Source organism: Phalaenopsis equestris, unplaced genomic scaffold (assembly GCF_001263595.1).
Source record: "Phalaenopsis equestris unplaced genomic scaffold, ASM126359v1 Scaffold207640, whole genome shotgun sequence".
NCBI lineage: Eukaryota > Viridiplantae > Streptophyta > Magnoliopsida > Asparagales > Orchidaceae > Phalaenopsis > Phalaenopsis equestris.
The window spans coordinates 23,622-49,969 of NW_018226953.1; the positions used below are offsets into that span (position 1 = coordinate 23,622).

The window sequence follows — 26,348 nt, forward strand, 5'->3', positions numbered from 1 at the left end:
AGAAGGACATATAAAACCAGTGAATCTGATTGGAGCCCACGAAGTAATGCTTATTTGGCAGACTTGGATAGGTCCTGGACTGTGTTCGGTGTTTGGAAACGGTAGTGGAATCAGCGGCATCGGATCCTAGGCCCGCGAGGGAATCTTTCGGGTAGGCTTGGTAAGATTGTCAACCAGTTAAGTGGGAAGTGATTTGGGTTTCATGAGCTAACAAGTCAAGCTAGAGTTAGACCCGAGTTAACTTATTAGCCCGTGAGGTTAATTTAATAAATAATTGATGTAAAATATATTTAAAATATATTCAATTTTAACTTTTTATCTTTAAATTTAAATTATTGAATAAGATATAAAAAATAATATTTTATATTTTATAATAAGTGATTTATTATTATTTCTCTCTTATATCTGATTATTTACTCTATTTATTATTTTAATATACTACTTACTCGAATTATTTTTTTTTCATAATCCAAGCCGGCTCAAATTTTTAAAATTAAGTTTGATTTCGAGCTCGAAATTGATTATGTTAATTAAACTCAAGCTCAAGCGAGGGTGGCTCTAGCTTCACTCAACTTGTATACAACACTCCCTATTTGTGGCTAACCACCTCCTTGGAATTCACATTGTCGTGTGTGAGTCGGTGTTGGACCAGATATCCAGTTTGGTCGAACCATTCTCATGTTGAACTGACACAGGTCCATCGGTTAGCTCATGCTTGAGATCAAATCAAACGAACAGTTATGTTCAATGTTGGTCAAATCACTTGGTTCAGCCTGCAAATATCATTCAATTTAGGATTTTTTCAATAATATGACTGTAGATGATGATGGCTCTTAGCTATAATGCCACTCAATTTTATTTCTTATTTTATTTATTGTTCTTTTATGAAATATATTAAAAAATATCATGTGACCTACACACCTAATTTGTATAGTTTATGAGTGATGATGGACATTTTTTATATCATTGTGTTAAAATTATTCAAATAGATTGTTGCTTTTATACACGTGTGATCATCAACATGACCCAAGATATTGAAATGATATTCCTTAGTCATGACTTAATTTTTTCACTTAGGGCTATCAATGAGGCGATTTCAAGTCGAGCTATGGCTAGCTTGAAATCAACTCAAGTAGATTGAGTTTAGATCGAAATAGACTCATGGCTAGTTACGTTCAATTTCAAGCCAGGTCGGCTCGAAAATTGATTAGAGCTCAATTGGGTTGTAAATCAAAACAAGATGGCTCAAATTAAGGTATTTGGATCCGTTCTAGCACAAAATTGGTTTGTAACTCTTTATATTTGATTTTATTTACAATTATATATATTTTTTTATGCATAAAAAAATATTTTAAGCTGATCTCAAGCCAGTTCAAGCAGATTAACACATGGCTCAAATTTAATTCAAAGTTTCATCTCTTTTATTTCGGTATGATCTCAATCCGAGCTAAAATTTAGATCAATTTTTGAGTGATTAATAATGCTCAAGCTCATTTCACTGCCCTATTTGTACTTGATACTCCTACATGAGCATCATATTGAGATTTATTTATTATGCATAAGTTTATTAAGATTATCTTAATAGAATAAATTTTAGCATACATATCATTTAATTTTTGTGCATTGAATATAATAACCAGTTTTGCATAGCATATTGAGTTATTTGCTCACTCCTACGTTTAATATTTTTTTAGAAAATGGTAAGGTTTCAGTAAGATGATGTTATTAATGTTATTGATATGGATACACATAAAATTTTGTAATTATAAAATAACTCTACTAATTTGAATCTATTAACAAACTATGGTTATATATATATATATATAATCAAACAGCTCATGCAACAACAAATGCGATTATATATTTACACACACGGAGAGAGAGAGATATATATATATTATACGAGCCCCGATCATTGCTCATGCGCCTAAGTATTCGAGTACCACACCATACACTCGAGGGGAATCGAACTCAAACCAGAGATGACTTACAACTGACAAGCAGATGCCCAACCAATTGAAGATTTAGAAATAATATAAACAACAAGATAAGTGATATTAAATCATCAAAACAATGTCATTTTACACAGTGAACAATGAAACATAAAATTACATTGGCATATCAAAATCCTGACATCAGGTAGAGTAGAAAGCCAAGCCTCTACTTACAACAATAATATTGAGAAAAATTTAAAATTTGTAAAACAAAATTACAAGAAAGGAATCAATACATACCCCTGCAAAACAACCATTCTCTCTGAATCCAAATCAGAATAACTTTATTCTTTCTTTTTGTTTGGGATTGGAAACATTAATAGTTAGTGAGTATCCATAGAGTGAAGAGCTCCTAAAATTCCACAATTTTACTTGAGTTTATGTAGCCTTTTAGCTGAGCTCAATGTATTGGACAAAAGCATGGCTATGGTCATCGGTCCAACTCCACCGGGCACCGGAGTAATAGCCGAAACCACTTCAGAAGCCTCATCGAAGCACACATCGCCTACCAGTCGATATCCTCGAGCACTTTCCGGATCCTAAAACGTCAAGGCAAAGTGAAAAGGTCAAGAGAACGAGTTTGAGCTTGAGTTTGAGTTCGAGTTAGAGAGCTTCGAATCAATAAATATAAGGAAGACTCATATACATACCACTTCATTCTTATGTATTTACATATCTAATTCTTGAACTTTAATTTTACATATATGCCACCTGACCAATGAATGAAAAGGGTATTTCACTTTTTTAAAGTGAAAATAGTGGCATTTTTATGTGATATGAAATATTTGGGTAGTATACATGTAAAAAGTAAAATCTTGGTGTTAAATATGTATATACATAGGAATTAGGTGTAATGCATGTAAATGCCCATAAGCAAATCTCCATCCAAAGTAAAAAAGGATTCTGGGCTCCCAGTTTTGATGTAACAAGTCAAGATTAAACAAAAGTTATATTGTGATAATTTCAAAATTTTGGTCATATCCAACACCAAAACTTTAATTCTTACATTGATACCATCAAAATCTTTAAAAAATACCACCATTTTACCTTTTAAAAAACATGTACGTAAATCTTCAACAATTTAACATGATTGCAATTATCTTTTTCATGTGTGCAGGGGAGTGACTACAACTTACATCAACAGGATTAATTCCGACGTCTATAACGACAGCTCCAGGTTTCAGCCAGCTACCCCGCACCAGATTTGCAACTCCAGCGGCTGAAATAACTATGTCGGCTTGTTTTGTAATTTCTTCGGGGTTTTTAGTGTAAGAATGCACCATTGTTACTGTTGCATTTGCTCGCTGTTCAAATAATTGCATGGTCAAACTTAATAGAAAGTACAAGCGTCATGAACTTGAACAAAGAATGAAATCCTAAAAAAAGATCAGAGATGCGGTATGTGTTGAGATCATTTACAATCAAGATAGAATATACAACATCATACCATAAAAAAGTCCAAAAACATCTCAAAAGAAAGGAAGATCTACATAAATACCATTCATTTCCTAGTTATTTACATATTTAACACCTAAAACTTTAATTTTTACATACACGATACCTTACCCATGCATGAGGAGGTGTATTTCACCTTTTAAGAGTTAAATTGGTGGTATGTTTGATGTGATATGAAGGATTTGGGTGGTATAAATGTATTAAAGTAAAGTTTAGGTGTTAGATATGTAAATATGGGAGAATTGAGTGGTGCAGCAGGCATACCAAAAGAACGGCTTCTTCTTGTAAATATCATGCTATCATATATTTCAAAAATATAAGTCCCAGATGATGAAACCCAACTTTTGATTGACAATTGCATAATATTGGAGGGAAATCCCAATATTGTCTCTTCATTGAATAGAACAAAGGGAGGACATCTGAATAGTATTATAAAAAAATCATCCCCAGCAAGATAGAATCCACATAAGTCCCAAAAACAAAATCAAAACAAACAAAGATTTACATACATACCACTTAATTCCTATGTATTTGCATATCTAACTCCTAAACTTTAATATTTTTATATATGCCATCTTACCTATGCATGAAAAGGTGTATTTCACTTTTAAAGGGTTAAAATTATGTTATTTTTAACTTGATATTATCCCAAGCAAGTTAGAATTTATAGAAATCACAAAAAACAAACAAAAAAAGGAAGATTTACATACATGCCACTCAATTCCGATGTATCTACATATCTGACACCTAAACTTCAATTTTCTCATACATGCCACCTTACCTGTACTTAAGAAAGGTATATTTCACTATTTAGGAGTTCAAATGATAGCACTTTTTTAAGGGATTCGAAGGAATTGGGAGGCATAAATATAAAAAGTAAAATTTACACGTTTGGATTGTAAATAAAAGGGCTTAGTGTTGTATCTATGTAAATGCCCCCAAAAAAACTAGAATGAACTTGTAATAAACCAGAAACAAGATAACAAAAAGAAACACCTGCAATAACAATGCAGCAGGCATCCCAACGATATTGCTTCTTCCAATCACGACAGCTCGCTTTCCCTTGATTTCAATTTCATACCTGCGAAGAAGTTCGATGCATCCTTTCGGCGTGCACGGGACGAATAAAGGATCTCTACCTTGCATGGCAAGACGACCAATATTCAACGGATGGAAACCATCGACATCTTTCTCGATAATAACAGCATTCAAAATTTTCTCCTCATGCATGTGCTGTTAGCAAACACAAACAAAGCATAAATCAACTATCCCATTGAAGATATGAAGGATTCATTAGCAAAATCATAAATAAGTGCTTCAGCTTTATTTTATTATATTTCCATTCTTACATATATTTACATGTAGTCCGAAGAAAAGATTCATTTTAAGGGTTTCTTGAAAAGGCGAGTAATCATGAAAAACACACATCAGCAAAAGTGTCATAGTCTCAGCAAAGTGGGAACCAGAAGACAATAGAGAAAAATGTTAAAATAGTTCCCAAACTCTTTGCAGATGGTCATTTTAGTCTCAAAGTCTATAAAAGTGTCAATTTAGTCCAAATTTTTTTAATATGGGCTGAAATAATCTTTACGAAGGATTATTTCAACCCTAAATTAAAGAGTTTAGGGACAAATTTATCAGTTTTAAAGACTCTAAGACAAAAATGACCATATGTACACAATTAGGGGACTATTTTGACACTTTGCTTGAAGATGATACAACCATGGGTGTCCCCTCAATAAGAACAGATGAATCAATAAGGATTCAAATTAAAACATTCATCTATAAAAAGATTTATTCATACAAGCAAAATCCATAAAACCCCAACTGAAGTATTTATAGAAAGAGAATTTACATACGCCACACTTATATATCTAATACTTCAAAATTTGATATTTACATATACAAAACTTCCATACCATAATCACAACAAATTTTATGCATGAAAAGGAATACTTCACTCAAAAAGAAGTTGATAATACTATTATTTTTTATGTGATGTTATAGATTAAGTGTTATATATGTAAATGTATAAGAATTGTATGGTATGTATGTAAATCCCTCTAATCATAAAAGCAAGTCAAAATTGCATCACTGAGGAAACAAGGAAAGCAACATACCCGAGGTAGAGGCAATTGAACAAGGATGCCATGAACTGAAGGATTAGTGTTGAATTGGGAAATATGCTCGATAACTTCTTCCTCGGAACAATCCTCGGGCAAATTAGCTTCATAAGATGCAATTCCAACATCTTCGCAAGCCTTCTTTTTATTGCGCACATAAGTTTGGGAATCTTTTCTCGAACCAACTAGAATAACTGCCAATCCAGGTACAATGCCAGTTGTTTCTTTAATCTTGTCTATCTCGATAGCAATTTCATCTCTAATCTTCTTCGCGACTGATTTTCCATCAAGTAACTTTGATGATGTGTCGGTTGTCATAGCAACTATAAATGAATTTGAAGACAATGGCAAGTAAAATAACTTAATCAAGTATTATTCATTTGAACTGATGACAAGGTTAGTGATATGGTAAGGGCTCATATTACTAAAAGAAAACATAAATTTATGAGAAATAAAAGAGCTAAAGTAGCTAAGCACGCCAACTCTTTCGGTATATGTACTCGCATGCATATATAACAAACCATAGAACGAAGAGTTTTCCGTACTACAATATTTCCACAGACATCCGATGGAAATAGAAAACTGTCCGGTAGAAGAAAAGTTGAAATCCAATGAATTTGAGTGTGTCAATCACCCAATGTTGATCCTTCTTGTGATATTGTGGAGGAAACCAAATTGGCTCTGTTGAAGCTGAATAAAAAATTTGGAGCAAGAGATGTACAAGTCGTTGATGTCAACTTTGAGAGAGAACTAGAATAGAAAATAGCGGGGGATGAGATCCCAAATTAATGAAAAGGATGATGCATCAAGAAGATTGAGCAGTGTTGATAAACTAAAGCTGATTGGTGTAAAATCTACCTGAGAAAATATTGTGAGATTAATAAGCAACAAAGGCATCCTAGTTTTCTGAATTAAAAAGTAAAATAACTTTATAAATGAGAACCTTGGCATTGATGTAATTTGTACCATTTGCATAACCGCAAGAGATAAGTAGACAAATCTTCAATATACTTTGTATGGTCGTAGTTCACAGGATTATGTGCAATAATGTATGAATTTTCATCATAATAGACCTTTCAAGGTAATCTTAACCCATTATAACTCACAGATTCTGAGCTCCATAGACCTAAACGTGATTCTATACCATATCTTGTTGCCACATTTTATTTCTTTACTTGTTCAATTCATGAGGTTGTCTCTTGAAAACATACAACAACCTTAATTTTATCCATTATTAAACATGGAACTCACAAAACTGCATCTTGAATACTTAAAGTCAAATTTTACACCTTTTTGTATCAAATTCATTTGCATGGTGTTCCCCTCAAATATTGTAGAATTCTATACACCGTCGAAAATATGATTCTTTAATATTATAGATAAACTGACTCACAACTCTAATAGCACAAGCAACATAAATTTTAGCATGTAACAAGTAGATAAGTCTCACAACTAATCCTTGATAGGAGATTTTTTCTATTTTCAAGTCTTTCAGACCATCTCCAGGTTTATGATTGAATTTTATGAGCTCACAACAAGATATCACGCCAACTGACCTATAACTTTCAACAAGCTTATTATAATTGTTATTTTTTATATAAGGATTCCAATAATTTTGAACCTTAATGCCAAGGAGATACGCAGCAAAATCAAATTCCTTGAATAATCTTTCCTTTGAGCCCCTAAAATAACTTTTTGGATGTTTTTTTGAAAAGAAAGAGCTCTTGTGGCAGAATGTAAGTGGCTGTATTTTCATTCAACCACTTCATTTTGTTAGGGTATATATATAGTAGAATACTTCTGCATAATTTATTTCTCTTAAAATATGAGGAAAGAAAACAACAACAACAAGCCTTTATCCCATTGGGTAGGCTACAAGAATCATTTTTTTTTCATTTTATCCTATTTAGTGTCATATTTTCATTTAAATAAATTAAGATCATTTTTTATACAATATGCCCAAGCTACCTTTCTCTTAAAATAAAAGAATGAGGAAAGAGAATATTTAAAATAGCCTTTGATATTATCAACTTAATTCAACGCCAAATTGAATTTAAATATGTTGTGAGAAGCAAGAAAGTAGATACCCATACTAGTTTTAACTTTTCCTAAAAAGATCAAAGATTCATGACAAGCAAGTAAAATCGTTGATAAAAAAATAAAGCATCAAGCTCCAGAGATACTTGGTGACAATATTGGTCCTCAGATATTACTATGAATGAGAAAAAAAGAATCATTCACTTAAAAAACTACAACACATTAATGTTGCTAGTTCACAAATATCACAATAAAAGTCTTTAATATTAATTTCTTTAAATAATAAAGAAGCATTAGTTTGAAAATCATAAAAGATGGGCAACCAAAAATAATATTAAAGCCAAATTCTTTCTTGTTGGATTTAAAGGTTTTTGAGAAAAATTAATATAGAATTTTCTTGATCAATGGATTTCTCAATGTGATGGAGAACATATATTTATTCACTCAAGTACAATCTCCCTCCTTGTGCCCTACTCATAAAAGACAATTTTGTTAATTTAACTCAACATTGCACTTAGAATCTTTAGCTTTTAAATGAACGACTGTTGGTAAACAATTTAGGTGCACAAAGGATATTTCAAAGCGTCTCATTTATTAATTAAAAATTGCTCCATAAATGGCAACATTATCAAGGATTTATCAACAATATGAATATTTCCTAGTAGTTGAGACAAAAAAAGTGTATAAAATAAACTTGTGGGCAGCGTTAATCATATGATCTTCAGCTCTTGCATCAATTTTCTAAAAAATAAAAATGAACATCTTCGAATCTTTAAAGGCATGACAAAAGGAAATAATTAAGAACACTAGAGTACAAATACTTGTCGTAGATATTTTTTATAATGCTCCAAAAATTTTTTTAGCCTTTCTATCCAATTTTTATGGAACCCAATAGATGATATTTTAATGTTACCTTCTCCGTTTTGTCTTTTCTCCTTATGTTCTCAGATTTTAATTTTGTGATTTGTCATGGAGTTTCCAACATTTTTACTATGCATGTCAAAATTATTGGCAATATGTGTATTATAGATTATCACTATTGATTATCTTTACAATGGTTGCTTGCTTGCAGCCCTCAATAGAAAAAGGCTGAGTATGAGCACTCCACTAGATTGTTGGTGATCACAACTTCAATTCTTCCTTCCTTATTTCAGATGGCGGAAATGCCTTCATTTAGTGACGGTAAATCCTCCCTTTCAAGAATTTGTACAATTACACCATCAAACTCATCATTTAATCTAGAAAAGAACATCGTACATACGATCTCTTGCAACATAATTTTTATTAAAAAATTGCAAATTTATTACATTCCAGCTGGATCCTTTGATAATGAAATATCTTTTGTCATAAGCTTTGTTAAAGTTTGAATATGACGTGATCGATTATTCTTGTTTTCTAAATGAGATATTGGTCAGGACTTCATGGATTTGTTTGACATCATAAGCTTTGAAATATGCATGCTCATCATACGTCATAATTCTTTTGCCGAATGAAGGAACAAACATGTATCATTTCTCTCTAAAACCGAAGAGTTTTTTTTATAGCCAAGATATCACCAGTTTTATTCATCACAAATTTTAAATGTAAAATCTTCTAGCTTAGGTTTGATTTTCAGTAAATGGCCTATTTTTCCTCTTTTCTTAAGAATGTGTAAACTAATTGCAACAGCTTTAGATAGTTCTTTTAATTCAACAAAAAACTTGAATAAATGGTCAGCAACTCTCCCGTTAAATTGGGATTAAATTTTTTCAATCCAAGGCAACTCGATACAATAGTAATATGAGCAAAATTATAGTTTTTTATGAAGGGAAACCATGGCAATAATGCATTCATAGGAACAGGAAAAAAATATTTCCATTTTAGAAATAAAAAAGAAGTGAAAGTAGAGAAGACATTCAAGAAACAAAAAATCCTAAAGCTTTAATTGGAGAATAATTTATTGTATCTTTCATTTTAACATTTACATAACTTGTACTATCTAGTAAAGCTTGTAGTAAGAAACATAAAAATTAGGGAATAAAAATAACTACAATTAATTATAATAATCCTGCGGATTGGTGAGTTGGCAGCAATTTTTTGTCTCATGGATCGATGAGATGGAAATGTCAAGGGAGGAAGAAGGAGAAAATCAATGCAATAATTAAAGAGCTGTTTTAACAATTAATGGTTTATAGAGCGAAGGTATAAAGCATTCACAACTCATCATCAGCTTCCCATTAAAAGACGAAATCATTTTAGGATTAAGCCAATGATAGAGATGGGCTGAGGAACGAAGAAAATCTAGCAATTTTGCAGAAGTATGGGAGAGGCTCTCAAGCTCAATATTAAAAATGTACAAATATACAACAGAAGAAAAAGAAAAAGTATGGAATGATAATAAAAAAATAATAATAATGCAACAACTTCAGCCAACAACAAGACTCAGAATATCAAAGATACAAGTATTTCAGTCAAGGCCAACGATATTTGCAGAAGCATGAGTGATATTACAATTTACTCAAATCTTTAGCCACAAGACTAAAAGGACAATTTTGTCAATTGTTAGTTATTAAAATAGGGCTTAATATGTTTAGTGTTAGGTTGTGCACGATTGTTGTCTTGAATCTTAGAGTTACAGTTTGCCAGAGATCGCCTACCTCTCAAATTGTAGGTCTAAATTTTATGTATTTTGGATTATATCTTTATGATTCGGTATCGGAGGAATAAAACATATTATTTCTGCACTAAGTTATGCGAAATTTGTCTCGTTCCTATCAAATTAGTATCAGAACATTCGAGGTCGCTGCTCCACTAGAAATCTTTAGTGTTCGCATTTGAGGCCGCTGCTACGCCTTGTATCGTTCCAAAATCATCACTGTGTCGCCTTCGTGACCGAACTTTGTGATGCTGTCGCGATTTGAGCTAGTTGGGAAGCCAACAAAAAGATCTTGGATCGCATTAGTGACGGAACTTGCCGATACAGTCAAGATTCGAGCTAGCTAGAAAGCCAATATTGAGATTGCGGGTCGACTTCGTGACCAAACCTCACGACACAGTCACGATTCGAGCTAGCAAAGAAGCCCCGCGACATTGCCTTCGTGATTGAATGGTGTCAGAGTTAACTATCACAACCCGACTCGAAGCTTAAAATTAACTAAGACAAGTACTGCGGTCAGATAGTATTAACATTTCATTTTACTTTTCAAAAATTTAAGAAACTTCCAATATATTAAAAGAGTCATTAATCCACAAGTGCAAAAATTTAAATCATCTAACAACAACATCCACAGACAATTTTTCAATCATGACTGAACAGTAGAGCAATATCTGATAGAGATATTAAGGAAAGATATCATCATAAAAATACCTAGTAATAGTAGTCCTTCTCTGATAGACCAAATCTCTCCTCTCAGACATATCTCCTCAAGTTTTTATTCTCCTGAAATAAAATATTAACTGCAATTGTAAGTACAACTTACTGAGTAATTATAATCTAATATTTACTAAATTTCTTATGCTATGCTATTCTATGCATGAAGGAAAATGCATTAAATTTAATTAAAACTTTAATTTTAGTCATTTGCATTCCACTTTAATTAATTACTATTTTTAATCTTTGTAGAAGTCATAACAAGATTACTTTCATACCTGAACGTATTCTCAAAAATGTGCCCGAAGGCACCCTCAAAATGTCCAAATACACCCAAAAAAATGTACCTGAATGTACCCTCAATTTGCATTTAAATACGCACATTTACCATTTCCTTCAACGTGCATGAGTTTATTGCATCCACTGACAGTACCATCTAGAAGTAATCCTATACGACATAAATCTTTAACTTTCATTTCCTTTAATTTAAATTACTTCCTTTTTTTTTAACATTAAGCATTCTTTTTCCTTTTCTCCTTCCATTTCTCCTTTCATTCTTGAGTTACAACATGCATACAAACATAAAATATTTGGCTCAAGCATTAAAGAAATTATTTATTTAATAAACTTTAAATTTAATACTAATACATATAAGTAAGAAAATAATTACTCACCTTGACTTAGAAGAGCTATAAAAATCTTTATTCCTTCACTTCACTTCTTTGGACAGTCTCCTTTATTAATTGAAAGAACATACTTTAATTAAAAACCATTCACTTTAAATATATCATTGAATTAAATATTTGCATCAGTTATCCAAAAGATGTTATCTACTTAATTTTATTCAAGCAGGAGTATAAATAAAAATATAAAATTACCTCCATTTATCTCTTTCCTTCTCCTTACAAAATTCACGATCCCAAACACTTAGGGCCAGTTTGGGGCAGCTTATTTAGGTGCTGCGGCGTTTTCAGGCATTCCGGCGGCTTAACTATACCGCACTGCGTCCCGCTTCGAGTAATTCCTTAAGGTCTTTGACGCGGCTCTCGACCCGCGCCCCAACGTTCGGCCGCAATATTTTCCCTAGATACCCGTGAGTTCCCTCGCGCTCTCCCTCCCTGGTCGGTGCCTGCGATCGAATTTCTTCTTACCCTAGAAGAGATTGGCCCAGATTCCTTTCGATTTTTCTGTTTGATCGTAAGGTATGCTTTATCTCACTGTCAATCGTAGCGGTATCGATAGCCGCTGGTCGTGAACGGTTGAACATCGCTGGTCTTTGTTTTTTTTTCTTCTTCACGGAAGAGCAAGGGATTCATTACAGAAATTTGGTTTCGATTTTTTCTGTTTCCTTAAGCTAACTCCCGAATATTGGTTTCGATTTCTTCGTTCCAGAAATTTTGGTTTCGATTTTTTCTGGGCTTTAGAACTTTCTATGAGAAGAATCCATGATAGCTAAGCGTGGAGAATGCAAATACGAATTTTGGCTTTCATTTCTTCATTCCAGAAAGGTTTCGATTTTTCTGTTTCAATTTTTTCTGGGCTCTAGATCTTTCTATGAGATGAATCCATGCTCTTATCTATAGTTTTATGTTAAAAATGCCAATGGTTATAGCATTGGACAATGTTATAGCATTAGAGCAATGTTAAGAATGACAATGTTTATGACCTACAATTATTTCCTTTCTATAGGAAACATATGTATGAGATTGATTTATTAGAACTTCGTGAGTTAAGTACATACAATTTGACATTATTTATGTATCTAGGTAGCAAATATTGCTCTTGATTGGAATGAAACATTACAACATGTTCCATTCATCTTTACTCAAAATCATGTTTTCTTCCAGTGAAGTTTCAGTATCATTTATAGCTTTGATGGTTGTATCTAGAGGTATAAAATTTATTTTTTTGCTAAAGGCTTTCACCAATGGTTGGGAGATGAATGTTACTGGTGTTAAGCAGAGCTGCGAACTGTTGTTGGGTTTTTCGGTTTTTTTTGTGATCCATTCACCATTCAGTTTTTTGCAAATATGGTATGATCCATTCACATTTCGGAATTTGGTATGTGTTCCATTCGGTTTTTAGCAAATATCAAAATGGAGGAAGAATGAAAACATGTTCCATTTTTTATTTTTTTTTCTAAAGACTTCTATTATCACAAAAGGTAGAAATGGTAGGGTGAATTGCAAGTTGTATTGTTCTCCCTTAAGATGATTTTATGTAATCTGATATAATTGCATAATAAAGACTTTTCGATGTCTTACTGTGGATGTAGGTCATTGACCGAACCACATAATTCATTTGTGTTCTTATATATATCTGTTTTTTTAGCAAATAGCCAGACTGTTTTATGTATTGGTAGCAAATTCATTGAATGGTTCTTTGTACATGATCGAACCTCATTTTAGATTAGACTTTTAAATGACATTCTATTTTTAGCACACATGACAAGGGTAGAAGCATGAAAACATGTTGTTTAACAGTTCTATTTAGATTCAAAATAAAAAAGTGTTTATTATCATTTGATTATTATCCAAGGGTATTTCAGCTCGTTGGGGTTTCTTCCGGTGGGCTGATAGTCCCACATATTACACTGCTAGCACTCATGCCAGCAGTCATGGGAATCTGATGTTTTCTCACGTTGACAGTGCAGATGAGGAAAGACGTAGCCAGAGTCTGAAATTAAATATTTTAATATTTCTCATTGTTGTTGTACTTGTATTTGTACTTTTTTAGTTCTCCTGGTACTCATGAGGGTGAAGTAGAAAATATGGAAGGACTTGAAAAGTGGATCTACCAGTTTAGGTTGGGATCCAATTAAAAGAACAATTGATGCTCCAGTTGAATGGTGGACTGAAAAATTAAAGGTAACTTTCTATCTAATCTATGGATTGTTAGTTTCGCAAATTGTTTTCTCTAATTATAATTTCCTAACTATTCCCTCTAAATGCTATATCGCAGGCGGTACCGGCAGCGAAGAAGTATAAACAGTGCAAAATTGAACCAAAATTTGAAGAAAAACTGGACGTAATGTTTAAATGGATTGTCACAACGGGAAAGTTTGCATTCAACCCTAGTGAATCCGGTTTTACAGGGATACCAAATGAATTCACACCTAAGCCAATGACACCTGATGAAGAAGTGCCTAGCATTAACCAGAGGGATATGGGGGAGTCCAGTACAATTTTAAAGAGGCCCAGGATTGCTACGAAAAATAAAGAGAAGGAACATTTTGTAAACACCTCCTTCGATCGTTTAATTGAAGCTTTTTCAGCTCCACCAATCTCTGATGGTAACATTTTAGGCTGTCTCAGGCTTTTTGGTACTATTCCAGAAGTTGCTGCCGACAAGAGATTTCACGCACAGTGTGTGAAAAAACATGAGGATTCAACGCGAATGAAAATATTCATGGCGCTAGAGCCTGAATTGCGTCTCGAATATTTGCGGGTTTTGGTCGATGAATGATTTTTTTTATGGATTGTATATGTATTTGTTGCAGTAACATGAACTTCTACTTATATCATTTTTTTTAAATGTTTGGAACTTTTAATCATGTAATCTTTTATTTAATATGTTTGGACCTTCTACATATATAGTCTTTTATTTTTAAATGTACCTGTTGCGTATTAGTAATCTTTTATTTAATATTCTAATCATCTAAAACTAATGAAACTAATTTAAGAGTTTTAGATTTTAAGATTACAATAGGATCTTGGAATATAAGCATTCCAAGTGAAAATTTAAGTACCCAACATCGTTTATTAGTTTTAGATTTTAAGATTAAGAGTTGTAAAATAAAAAATACTAGGACTCATCATAGTAGAATTAGATGGATAAACTTAAAAGACACAAATAAAATTATTTTTATGAGCAAAATTCAAGATTTCAAAATTTGGGATATTCATGAAGAGACAAATGATTTGTGGAAAAAAAGTAACAAACATTATTAAACAAGTAACAGAAGATGTGCTTGAAGAATCAAAAAGAAAAATTTTTATAAATAAAAATGGTTGGTGGTGGAATAATAATGTGCAAGAAAAGATAAAATATAAGAAGTTATCTTATAAAAATTAGTTTAAATGTAAAAGCTTAGAGAACTGAGAAAAATATCAAACGGCCCGAAGGGAGTCTAAAAGAACAATATGTGACGCTAAAAATTCTGCTTTTAATGATCTTTATAATATATTAGATACTAAGGAAGATGAAAAATATATGTATAAACTAGCCAAACAAAGAGAAAAGAAAGGCAAATATTTAACTCAAGTAAAGTGTATTAAAGATGAAAATCAAAAAGTACTTTTCTTAGAAAAAGATATTCAACATAGGTGGGTGAGTTACTTTGATAAACTTTTTAATGAAGTTTCGGAAAATACGATCGACCTTAGTGATCTTAATATCGTGAATAATAATAAAACGTTTCATTTTTATCGCCGCATTAGTAAAAAAAAGGTTGAGGAGGCTTTAAAGAAAACTAAGGGTGGAAAGTCTGTAGGACATAATGATATCCCAATTGAAGTGTGGAAATATTTGGGAGATTTGGGAGTTTCTTGGCTTACTAAACTCTTTAATATTATTTTAAAAACTAAAAAGATGCCTGAGGAGTGGAGGAAGAGTATTTTGATCCCCATTTTTAAGAAGTGTCATACTTTAAAATTATGGGAGAGGATAATTGAATATAGGTTAAAACACATCATAAAAATTTCTCATAATCAATTTGGATTTATGCCTGGCAGGTCTACTATGGAAGCTATACATTTATTAAGAGGTTTGATGGAGAAGTTCAGAGATAATAAGGAGAATCTACATTTGATTTTTATTGATTTAGAAAAAGCTTACGATAAGGTTCCAAGAGATATCCTTTGGAGAGTTCTCGAGAAGAAAGGTGTTGATATGACTTATATTCAAGTCATTAAACATATGTATACTAGAGCTCTTACTTATGTTCAAACTGAAGGAAGATTGACAAAATATTTTCCTATTTCTGTCGGATTACATCAGGGATCAGTATTAAGCCCATATCTTTTTGCTTTAGTTATGGATGGTCTTACTGGACATCTACACTACAGGAGGATGTACCTTGCTGCATGCTTTTTACTGATGATATCCTTCTCGTGGATACAACAAGAGAAAAAGCCTAGAAAAAACTTGAATTATGGAGGTCTACATTGGAGTCTAAAGGCCTTCGTTTAAGTAGAACTAATACTAAAACTGAATACATGGATTTTAGTAGTAATAGCTCTAGTGACAGAAGTGTGACTTTGGGTGATCAAATTATTAAAAGGTGATGATCGTGACAGAAGTGTGACTTTGGATGATCAAATTATTAAAAGGTGTGAACGATTCATGTTGTTCAAAGAGATGGTGAAAAGAGATGGTGATATAGATGGGGACATTAATAGTAGAATTTAAGTTGGTTGCTTGAAGTGGAGGAATGCTTCGAGCCTTTTGTATGCTTCGAGCCTTTTGTGTGAAAGTACCGCTTAGGCTGAAAAGAAAATTTTATAAGACGGTGGTGAGACCTGCAATGCTCTATTACTAGCAAGCCTGCGCTGGTGTTGGCACGCTAGCATTGGTTTTGGCGCACCTGCACTTTTATGCGGGAAGCTCCCGCGTCACCGAAGCTCGTGATACAGTCGCAGTTCAAACAACCTTGGAAGCCAACGACGGGATCAAGACATACAAGAGTTCCACCTTCATGACCAAAAACCATTTTAGGAGTAATGATAGCCAAAAAAGTAGATGCTCTGGGGAAGAAATTAAAGGAAGAGATGAGCAAAATCAAATATGAAATGGATGAGTGTTTTACAGCTATGGAGGGGTGGTTTTCATCTATGAAGGGGGACTCTGGAAAAAATGATAAAGAAGATTGTTGAGTTTCACACAAACTAGCAGCTGGTGTCTGGAAAGGATGCAGAGGATAGCAATCATAATGATTCACACGGAATCAGGGTAATATGATTACCTTAGGCGACTCTGGAATCCAAGGACAGAGTGAAGGAATCGGGAGCGAACTCAAGCAGACGCATTTGGAAGAAATAGCATGACAGTCTGACTACTGGAATGAGCGACAACAAGAAAAAATAGTCAACATGTGATTCAAGGGCAGGAAAGGGTCATTTCAAAGAATTTAGGCCTAAAACAAAGAACCACGATGGGTGAGCCTCGTCTGAGAGTTGAACCAACCGTGCCAGTGTCTTTTGCTCCAGCAGCCATCCAAATGGAAGGCGATTCAGGAGCTTATGGAGATGTTCAAACTGATTATGAGGAGAGGCAGACTTATGGAAAAAGAAAAATCAATGTGTCGAGGAAGGGAACTCAACTCCCGCTTTATAGGTGGAACAAACATCAGTCCAGAAAATTAGGGAGGAAACTCATGCACAAGAAAGTTGAAGATGTCAATCTTTGAATGAGAGGATTCCTATGGTTAACTTTATCACGTAGAGAGATATTTTGTTGGTGGCCCCATGTTTGGAAGGGAAGACTCTAGTATGATATCAATGGAGAGAACAACATCAGTCCACCAGAACATGAGAAGAATTCAAGGAGCAATTGTTGGAGCCTTTCAAAACCACACGAAATGGGGATTTACACGAGAAATTTTTTACATTGATCTAGGAATGGTCTGTGAATTATAGGGAGAAATTTAATATATTATCCAATTGTTTGAAAGGGATATTAGAAGAATTGTTGAAAGGAGCCTTCATGAAAGGGTTAAGGTCAGAAATTTGACAGCGCTTCGTCTATTGAGACTGCGAGAAATGGGGAAAACTATGAAATTAGCGCAGTTAATCAAAAAGAAAATGAAATAGAACGGGCTAATATGAGCAACACAGTGGAGCATCACACCAAAATGCTACAAGCACGACGATATCAAAAACTCAAACAATGAGATTCCATAAAGGCTCCACGGGACGGGCCATGACCGGGGGCAAAATTCAAACACCTTACAAAGGTAGAGATGTAGGAGAAGCGAATCAAGGAGTTATTTGTTTGGCGTAAAAAAAAGCTTGCCCAGAACAATGTTGCAAGGATAGAACCTTACAAGTTCTCACATTTTGTGACGAATAGGAGGCAAGGGATGAAGAAACAGAGAAAATTGTGGTGGAAGAGTAAGGCCCTCACTTGGATGCGTAGAAATCTCATTAAACGTAGTTGTGTGGTTAACATCAAACGAAACTTTGAAACTTCGGTAACAAATCTGAGAGTATGACGTAGTGGTGTTGGTAGATAGTGGAGTCACCTACAACTTTATGTTTATTCAAAAATGAAGCAATTGGCGCTTGAGATGGTTAACAAAAGAAGTTTTCAAGCCATGATGGGGACGAGATTGGAGGGGAAGAGCGAAAGTTTATAAAGGGGTAATTTTAACACTGCAAGGTATTCAGATGACGAAGAATTTTCTTTTCTTGGATTTAGGAAGCACTAATGTGATATTGGGTATGAGATAATTGTAGTCATTAGGCCTAAGATGAATTGGAAACTCGTGACAATGAGATTGAGTCTCAAAATATGCTAATTTATCAACCCTTACATGTTAATTTTTAGCCGCCTCAATTGCTTCTTTTTTTTGTTAAAGGCATTTGCAAAATTACATGTTATACCGAGAACAATTGTATCTGACTGCGATCTAGTTTTCATGAGCAAACTTTGATCAAAATTATTTTGTTTAATTAGTACAACAGTAAAACATAGTAGTTTTACCATCCGGAATCTGATCGTCAATCAGAAGTTACAAATCTCATTCCAGAGCAATATTTGAGAAGTTTTGTGATGGATTCACCCTTTGAATGGGTTAGATTTTTACTGTGGGTTGACTTTTAATATGATATATATACACATACATCATCCAATTAATCACCATTTCAAATAGTCTATGGTCAGCTGCACCACGTATCTTTCCTACCTGATTCAAATGGCACAAATGTGAAAGATGTTTATGTAATACTTAAAGAATAAATACAAAATACCAACACAGCTCAAAAGTAATCTACACAACAATCATAATAGAATGAAGCTATTGGTAGACAAATGATGACGAGAGTTAACTTTTGGTGATAAAGAATTATTTAAATTACAGCCTTATAGGCAAACTTCAACAGACAAACAACATTTCAACAAACTTAACCATCATTTTTATGGGCCATTTTGGGCTAAAGCAAAATTGGTTGAGTTGCTAATAAACTTGAGCTACCAGAAGCTCAAAAATACACCCAATTTTTCATGTTTCATGTCTTAAACCATTTCGATAAGACTCCAATTTACATACTACTCTATTTCTGGCACAAATTATAAATGGCCATCCTTTGTTAAGGCCAACAAAAATTCTAGATAACTTGACTTGTTTCAGAACAAGCAACAGATTACACAATACTCAGTACAAGGCATCGGGTTGGTACCAGAGGATGCATCATGGATTGCCGCAGAGGAGTTACATGGCATATCTAGATTTTGTTATGATGGAGCCCGGTCCTCCCAACCCGCCTCCCGCTCTCGCTCCCAATTGCAAAAAGTCGCGATTCCTCTCTGTTTCGCAAAAATCACTGCTCCCGCCTCCAGATTCGCGAAATGTTGCTTCGCTTCCCCCCATTCATTTAAGTCGCAAACAGAAGAGGAAGAAAGATATTGTGAGGCATCGCATGACTCTCCTTTAGATTTAGCACGTCCTTTTTTTTGTGTTCTTCTTCGGGCTTCCTCGGGATAGAGGAAGAGAAGTGCAAGCAGTAGTTCCTTGCGGCTGAAGGAAGAAGAAAGAAGAAGAAGAAAATTGTTCTTCCTTAGCTTCTTCTTGGTGGCTTGTGACAGAAGAGAAATTGAGTTTATTTCTCTTGTAAGTTTATCTTTTTCGGTGTATCTCAGTGTAGAGAGAGAATAAGAGAGAGCAACGAAGTAAGAGATTCCCCTTATAAGTCGAGACGATCGACTGATGTAAATTTCTTAAGTAGTAAAATCCTCTGCAACTTCGTGGACGTAGACAATTTGCCAAACCACGTAAATCTGTGTGTTCCGCTATGTTATTATTTTCTGGTATGAATTTTCTCGTTCTATTTTTCACTTCTTCGTCAAAGATCGTTATTTTATTTTATTTTGATATACCACAACAACCGATATCAGAGCCCGTGTTTCGGATCTGAGGAAGAATGATTGCTATAAATGAAGTAAAAGTTTCAGAGATTGAGAAGTTTGATGACACAGGTTTTGGTTATTAGAGGATGCAGATAAACAACCACCTCTATGAGAAGAAACTTCATCTTCCGTTATTGGGGAAAAGACCTGAAAGAATGGATGAGACTGAATGAAATTTGTTAGATCGATAAGTTCTGGGGGTTATTCGATTGACCTTATCGAGATCTGTTACGCACAATGTCATCAAAGAGAAGACGACTGCAGATCTCATGACAGCTTTATCAGGTATGTATGAAAAGCTATCGGCAAATAACAAGATATACTTGATGAAAAAGTTATTCAACTTGAAGAGGGCGAAAAATGTTTCTATTGCTCAATACTTGAATGGTTTTAATACTATCACAAATCAATTGTCGCATGTTGAAATTGATTTTGAAGATAAGATATGTGCACTGATATTGTTGGCATTATTGTCAAATATTTAGGAAGTCATGAGAATGACAGTTAGTAGTTCTGCATGTAAATCTAAATTGAATTGTGACGATATTCGTGATTTGTTTTATGTTGAGGAGGTGTGCAAAAAAGATTCTGTTGAGATCTCAGGTACGAGTTCAACACTGTGTGTTGATTTCAGAGGAAGATGACAGGACATGAACTCAAATAGAGGGAGATTAAAATCAAATTCTGGTCAGCAGATAGCCTGTTGAAATTGTGGCAAGATTGTCCACATAAAGAGTAACTACAAGAATCCTAAGAAGATAGAAAATGATAGCGCTAATATGATATTTGAAGAAGTGCAGGATGTACTGTTGTTGATAGTTCATAGTTCTATTGATGATAGAAGTGAAGAGGAGAGCGGGTCCTGGGCACTCATTTCTATTGTTCCACAGACAGATGGTGGAGAACCACAGAGTTATGAAGAAATTTTGCAAGATGAAAGTTCGAGCAAGTGTGAGCTGACAGTGTGAGCTGACAGAACTTTCACCAGAGAAGAATACATTACACACCAAGTGGGTGTATCAGGTGAAGATTGAGCATGCTGACAGTAAGAGGTATAAAGCTAGCTTGTTGGAAAGATTTTCAGCAGTGGCAGAATATTGTTCATGCAATGGGAGTTGCAAGCAGAGATAAGAGTAACACATGAAATAGTTTGGAGGTGCAAGGCTATGTGGACACTGCTGATATGTTGACTAAGGGTGTTACTCTTGAAAAATTGAAGTTGTGCACAGCTTCAGTTGGTCTTCTGGTGTGAAAACAAGAGTTTTGAGTTGCAGAGGTAGAGGATTCATGTTGAAGAAAAAAAGGCGATGCCGCTAGTGGAGAAGGTAGGAGATGTTGCTGCCTGTGTACCGGTCTCTAAGTGGGAGATATGTTATGATGGAGTCCGGTCCGCCCAACCCGCCTCTCGCTCTCGCTCCCGCTCCTGATCACGAAAAGTCGTGATTCCTCTCTATTTTGAGAAAACCGCTGCTCCTGCCTCTAGATTCGCGAAATGTCGCCTCCTTGCACCCTCAAATTGAAGCTTCGCTTCGCCTTGTTCCTTTAAGTCGCGAACAGAAGAGGAAGAAAGATATTGCAAGCCATCACACGACTTTCCTTTAGATTTAGCACGGCCTTTTTTGCGTTATTGAAGAGAAGTGCAAACAGTAGTTCTTTGCGGCTGAAGGAAGAAGAAAGAAGAAGAAGAAGATTGTTCTCCTTTGGTTTCTTCTTGGTGCTTGTGGCAAAAGAGAAATTATGTTTATTTCTCTTGTAAGTTTATCTTCTTCGGTGTATCTCGATGTAGAGAGAGAAGAAGAGAGAACAACGAAGTGAGAGATTCCTCTTGTAAATCGAGACGGTCGACTGGTATAAATTCCTCATATAGTAAAATCTTCTGCAACTTCGTAGATGTAGGAAATTTGCCCTACCACGTAAATTTGTGTGTTCCACTGTGTTACTGTTTTCTGGTGTGAATTTTCTCGTTCTATTTTTCGCTTCTTCGTCAAAGATCGTTCTTCTATCTTATTTTATTTCTACATACCACAACAGATTTTGACCTCGAGGACTAGGCCAAATTTGAGAGGGGAAGTAATGATATAAATTTGATTACTGCAACTACATAAAATAGGAGCATAATACCAAGATAATCAGCCTGAATGAATGATTTTATTTAGATAGGTGTGATTGTATGTCCTTATAATTGTTCTGTCTTATCTTTATGGTAGATTGTTAAAGAATGATTCCTGTATTCTTCATTAGTTCGGTCAGCTATAACTGACTCAAGTTGTTAATGGACAACTGAGTTATGGTGATCTTTGTGAAGAATATAAAATACTGGAGTCGGGAGGGTTGGGGGAAGGTGAGGGGGAGTGGGGGGAGTGGTGTTGAAATTTTTTTTTTTTGGAGTGGTGGAAGTGAAGAGCCACTTGAGGAGCTCATTTGGGTTAAGGATCTCATCATATTATAACTTGATCAAGGCTAAGTGGTTTTTAGCTTTGGAAGTTTGCCTTATTGAAGGTGTTTGTGAAATGTGAATGGAACGAGACAAGTTTCCACATAAATTAGGGCGGAAATAAATGATTTTATTTTGCCTATATCAAATCAAAACGGTACAATCTGAAATGCATAAAAAATAGATATACAATTTGAGAAGTAGGCGATCTCTCCCAACACTATCTCTAAAATTCAAGACAACAATCATACATAACTTAACCCTAAACATATTGAACTTTATTTATGCCTCACAGTAATAACTAAAAAATGGCTAAGTCTTGCGCCTAACATAAGTCAAATTATTTGGCGAGCTCGGTGCTGACTCAATCCAACATAGCCGCCAATGTTATTTTCCATGGAACAACTGTACACTAGGATATTGTGAAAGAACACCAACACAACTTTCGAAGGAAAGGCTGAAACACCTTCTTCATCTGTGATTGAAATGTAGCTGCCATTTCGGTTAGCCCAAATGGCACACCCTGGAATTCATAGAGACCCTCTTTAACTCGAAATACAGTCTTGTGTACATCTATCGGATGCATCCAAATTTGATTGTATCCCGACTTCAAGTCAATCTTGGAGAATACTACAGTCTCAAACAACTTGTCCAATAGCTCATTGATCACCATGATGATAAATTTGTTTGGTATTATTTCCTTATTCACTGCCCGATATTCCGCGCAGGAGCGCAGGAATGCCATCTCCCATTTTTTTTCACTAGCAAGTTGGGTTGAGAAGGAGCTCACACTAGGCTGTATGATCTCGAACTCCAACTCCTCTCTGATCAATCTCTCAATCTCATTCTTTTGTACCTCGGCGTAGCGGTGTGTGCACACATTGATTGGAGAAACCCCCGATCTCAAGTTTATTGCATGCTCATGTTCTTTCTAAGGCTGAAATTCGTGTGGCAAGTGGAATGCTTTTGCAAATTATTGTAAGAGTTGTGGGATTGGTGCTGAAATGTTTGCCAACCTTGCATCATGTCTTTTCCATACTATGCAACTCGATTAAGAATCTCAATCCAATGTCTGCCTTAACCATAGTCTTGAGTGTCACCAAGGTTTGGCACAAACTTGGCACCACTATCTTGACACTAATTATTATACTTTTGCAGCAAAATTATAGTAATCCAATAATAAAATATATCAGAATTCCTACCAAATCTCATTTGGAATTGGTGATGGCTGTGAAAGTTTAGCTGGTAGTTGTGTGTCGTATTTAACATGAGCTGAAGTTCTTCTTATGCCATTATAACCACCAATAAGACTGGAATGTAATTTTGTGAAGTTCTTATTTTACAGTGTGTTGTAACTGACAAAACAATTCGGGGTTTAAAGTATACTAAACCATTTCAAATATAGTGATTAGTAAATTCAATTGTTTTTCTTGCAATATTGTCAAGAAGTTGTTGCATATTTCGTAAAGCATGTGTCTCTTATTGTATATGCTTAAATAACAAGGTAGTTTGCTGAGTATAGGCCATAAGTGTTCCGCCCTCTGAACTGAGAGCATTAGAATCTTACTTAACCTCTATATTAGGTTCTTCCTTTCTAGATAAAGCAGCAACCACTTTATTTGAAGCACCTGCATTACACTCAATCATATAATCAAAGCCTAACAACTTCACAAAAAATATTTATTTTATTTGGGTGTTTCAATTAACTATTGCATCAATTCCTTGATGCTTCAATGATCTGTTCAAATAGTGAAGTGCATTCCAAGGAAATACTCTCGCTAACTACCTACTACTTCAGTAATGACATACATCTCTCTCGCATATGTTTGATGTTTTTTTGCATATTTGGTGAAAATTTCTCACTAAAATATGCCAGTGGGAGTGAATGTTGTGACAATACCATACCAATAGCGATCCCAGAAGCATCCCTTTCAATGACAAATGGCAATGAAAAGTTTGGAACCAAAATTGGCAATGATAACATGGCATGTTTTAAAGCATTAAAGGCGGCTTGAGTTAATTCTGTGACAATTATTGCATAATTTCAAACAACTTTTTTGTAATATCCTGTTAGACATAAAAAATCATCTTAATTGATTTATTGATTTATGTATCGGCCAAGCTTGCATTGCATCCATGCTTTAGCTGAATCTGCTTCCACATCAAAGGTTGAAATGATATGACCCAAGAATTCCAATTATGCTCTTCCAAATACACGCTTGGAAGACTTTATGTATAACAGGTGATCTTGTAATGTTTGAAAGATAATAAAAAGATGGTCCATCTCTTCGTTTTTTGACTTACTGTATATGAGTATGTCATCAAAGAATACTAATGTAAATCATCGTAGGAAGGGACAAAGTATAGTATTCATCATCGAATGAAATGTTGTTGGTGTTTTATTAGTCTGAATGGCATCCCTATGAACTTATAATGCCCCTCATGTGTTCTTAATCTTGTTTTAAATATATCATTCTCTGACATCCGAATCTGACGATAACTTGATCCTAGGCCTAATTTTGAAAACTCTATAGCCCCACATAATTCATCAATAAATCCTTATAGTGCCGGCACAGGAAAGCTATCTTAGATAGTGATGTTGCAAGTAATCAATACAAAACCTCTATGTTTCATCTTTCTTTATTAATTATAACAAAGGTGAAGAAAAAAAACAGGGTGCTTTCACATACAAAACCTATCTCCAACATTTTTTTTTACCCTCTTCTCAGCTTCTGTGGGTAAACATTAATTAGTTTTGCTCCATCTCTCAATGGAATATGATGATCCACTGATCTTTAAGAAGATACTTCCAAAAGGTTCTGAAATATTACTTGGTATTCTTGTACCAATTTTCCAATTTCTGATCGTAATTCACTCAAATCACTTGCTTTGTTTTCAGCTGTCATATTAAAACAAGATGCCAATGTTTCTGCAGCAATATTCTACAAAAAGAAAAGAAAGAAAAAAAAAACTATCAAGTAGATAAACCATCAACATTTCCGCTTGCAGCATTGCCATCCCATGAAAATCTGTAATCCGCCACACTATTCGCTCAGATTCTTATTACAAAGTTACTCAACAGTATGAAGAAAAGAAGCACCTAAGCAGCCTACAGACCGAAACATTACTTAAAATTCATTAGTGGAGCGAAGGAAAGCAGAAAGGAGGGGAGATGCTAGAAAGTTAACCTGGAGCGAAAACGGAAGAGCTCAAAAACATCCGATTGTTGAATCTCGATGAGAGTAAAAGCGTGCGGCGGAGATGTAAGCCGCGGAAGGGACGCGCCACCCAGCAACAGTCCGCAAACACCGTCGACGCCGCCATCTATGTAGAAATTCTAGAGAGGGAGCAATCGAGGAGACGAGGAGAAGGAATATTAGCTGAAGGAAAGTGCAGCAGCCGAGGGGTAGGGCTGTAATCACCGGACTAGCTAAATTTTTACATTATATATATATATATATATATATATTTATGTTCAATTTATACTTAATTTGGTTATATTAATTATAAAACTAAGATGTTCAAAGAAGTACTTAAAATTTTTTATATAAATTTTAAAATCTAATTGACCCTAAACTTTTGATATAAAATTATTAAATAGGCTAAAATTAAATGAGTAATTAATTTTTAACATAAATTTATTAAAAAATTAAATAACATTTAATTAGTTTATACGAAATAAGTTTTTCAAGAGAGATTTAAACATTAAATCTTTTTTTCTTTTTTTCTTTTTTTTATACATGTCACCTTATATATTAAAAAGCATATTTCATATTTTGGCACAATTGCAAGTTAGACTTCTTTACTTATAAAACACCCAAAACTTGCTATTT

General features: G+C 34.3%; 1 protein-coding gene across 2 annotated transcripts; it reads right to left on the bottom strand.

Moving 5' to 3' along the window:
• Positions 1 to 2,090: 2,090 nt before the first annotated feature.
• On the bottom strand, positions 2,091 to 25,932 carry LOC110036512 (bifunctional protein FolD 4, chloroplastic-like). 2 transcript variants are annotated; one of them, XM_020740979.1, is made up of 6 exons: positions 25,704 to 25,779; positions 10,956 to 11,027; positions 5,570 to 5,895; positions 4,446 to 4,682; positions 3,131 to 3,298; positions 2,091 to 2,533 (listed from the first exon to the last, which is right to left on the bottom strand). In XM_020740979.1, the coding sequence occupies exons 3-6, from the start codon at positions 5,888 to 5,890 to the stop codon at positions 2,363 to 2,365; spliced, it is 897 nt and encodes a 298-aa protein (XP_020596638.1). In that variant the 5' UTR covers positions 5,891 to 5,895; positions 10,956 to 11,027; positions 25,704 to 25,779; the 3' UTR covers positions 2,091 to 2,362. The 2 variants fall into 2 exon arrangements, with proteins under 2 accessions (XP_020596638.1, XP_020596637.1); XM_020740978.1 differs by lacking the exon at positions 10,956 to 11,027 and having other exon boundaries at positions 25,704 to 25,932.
• Between the last annotated feature and the right edge of the window lie 416 nt (positions 25,933 to 26,348).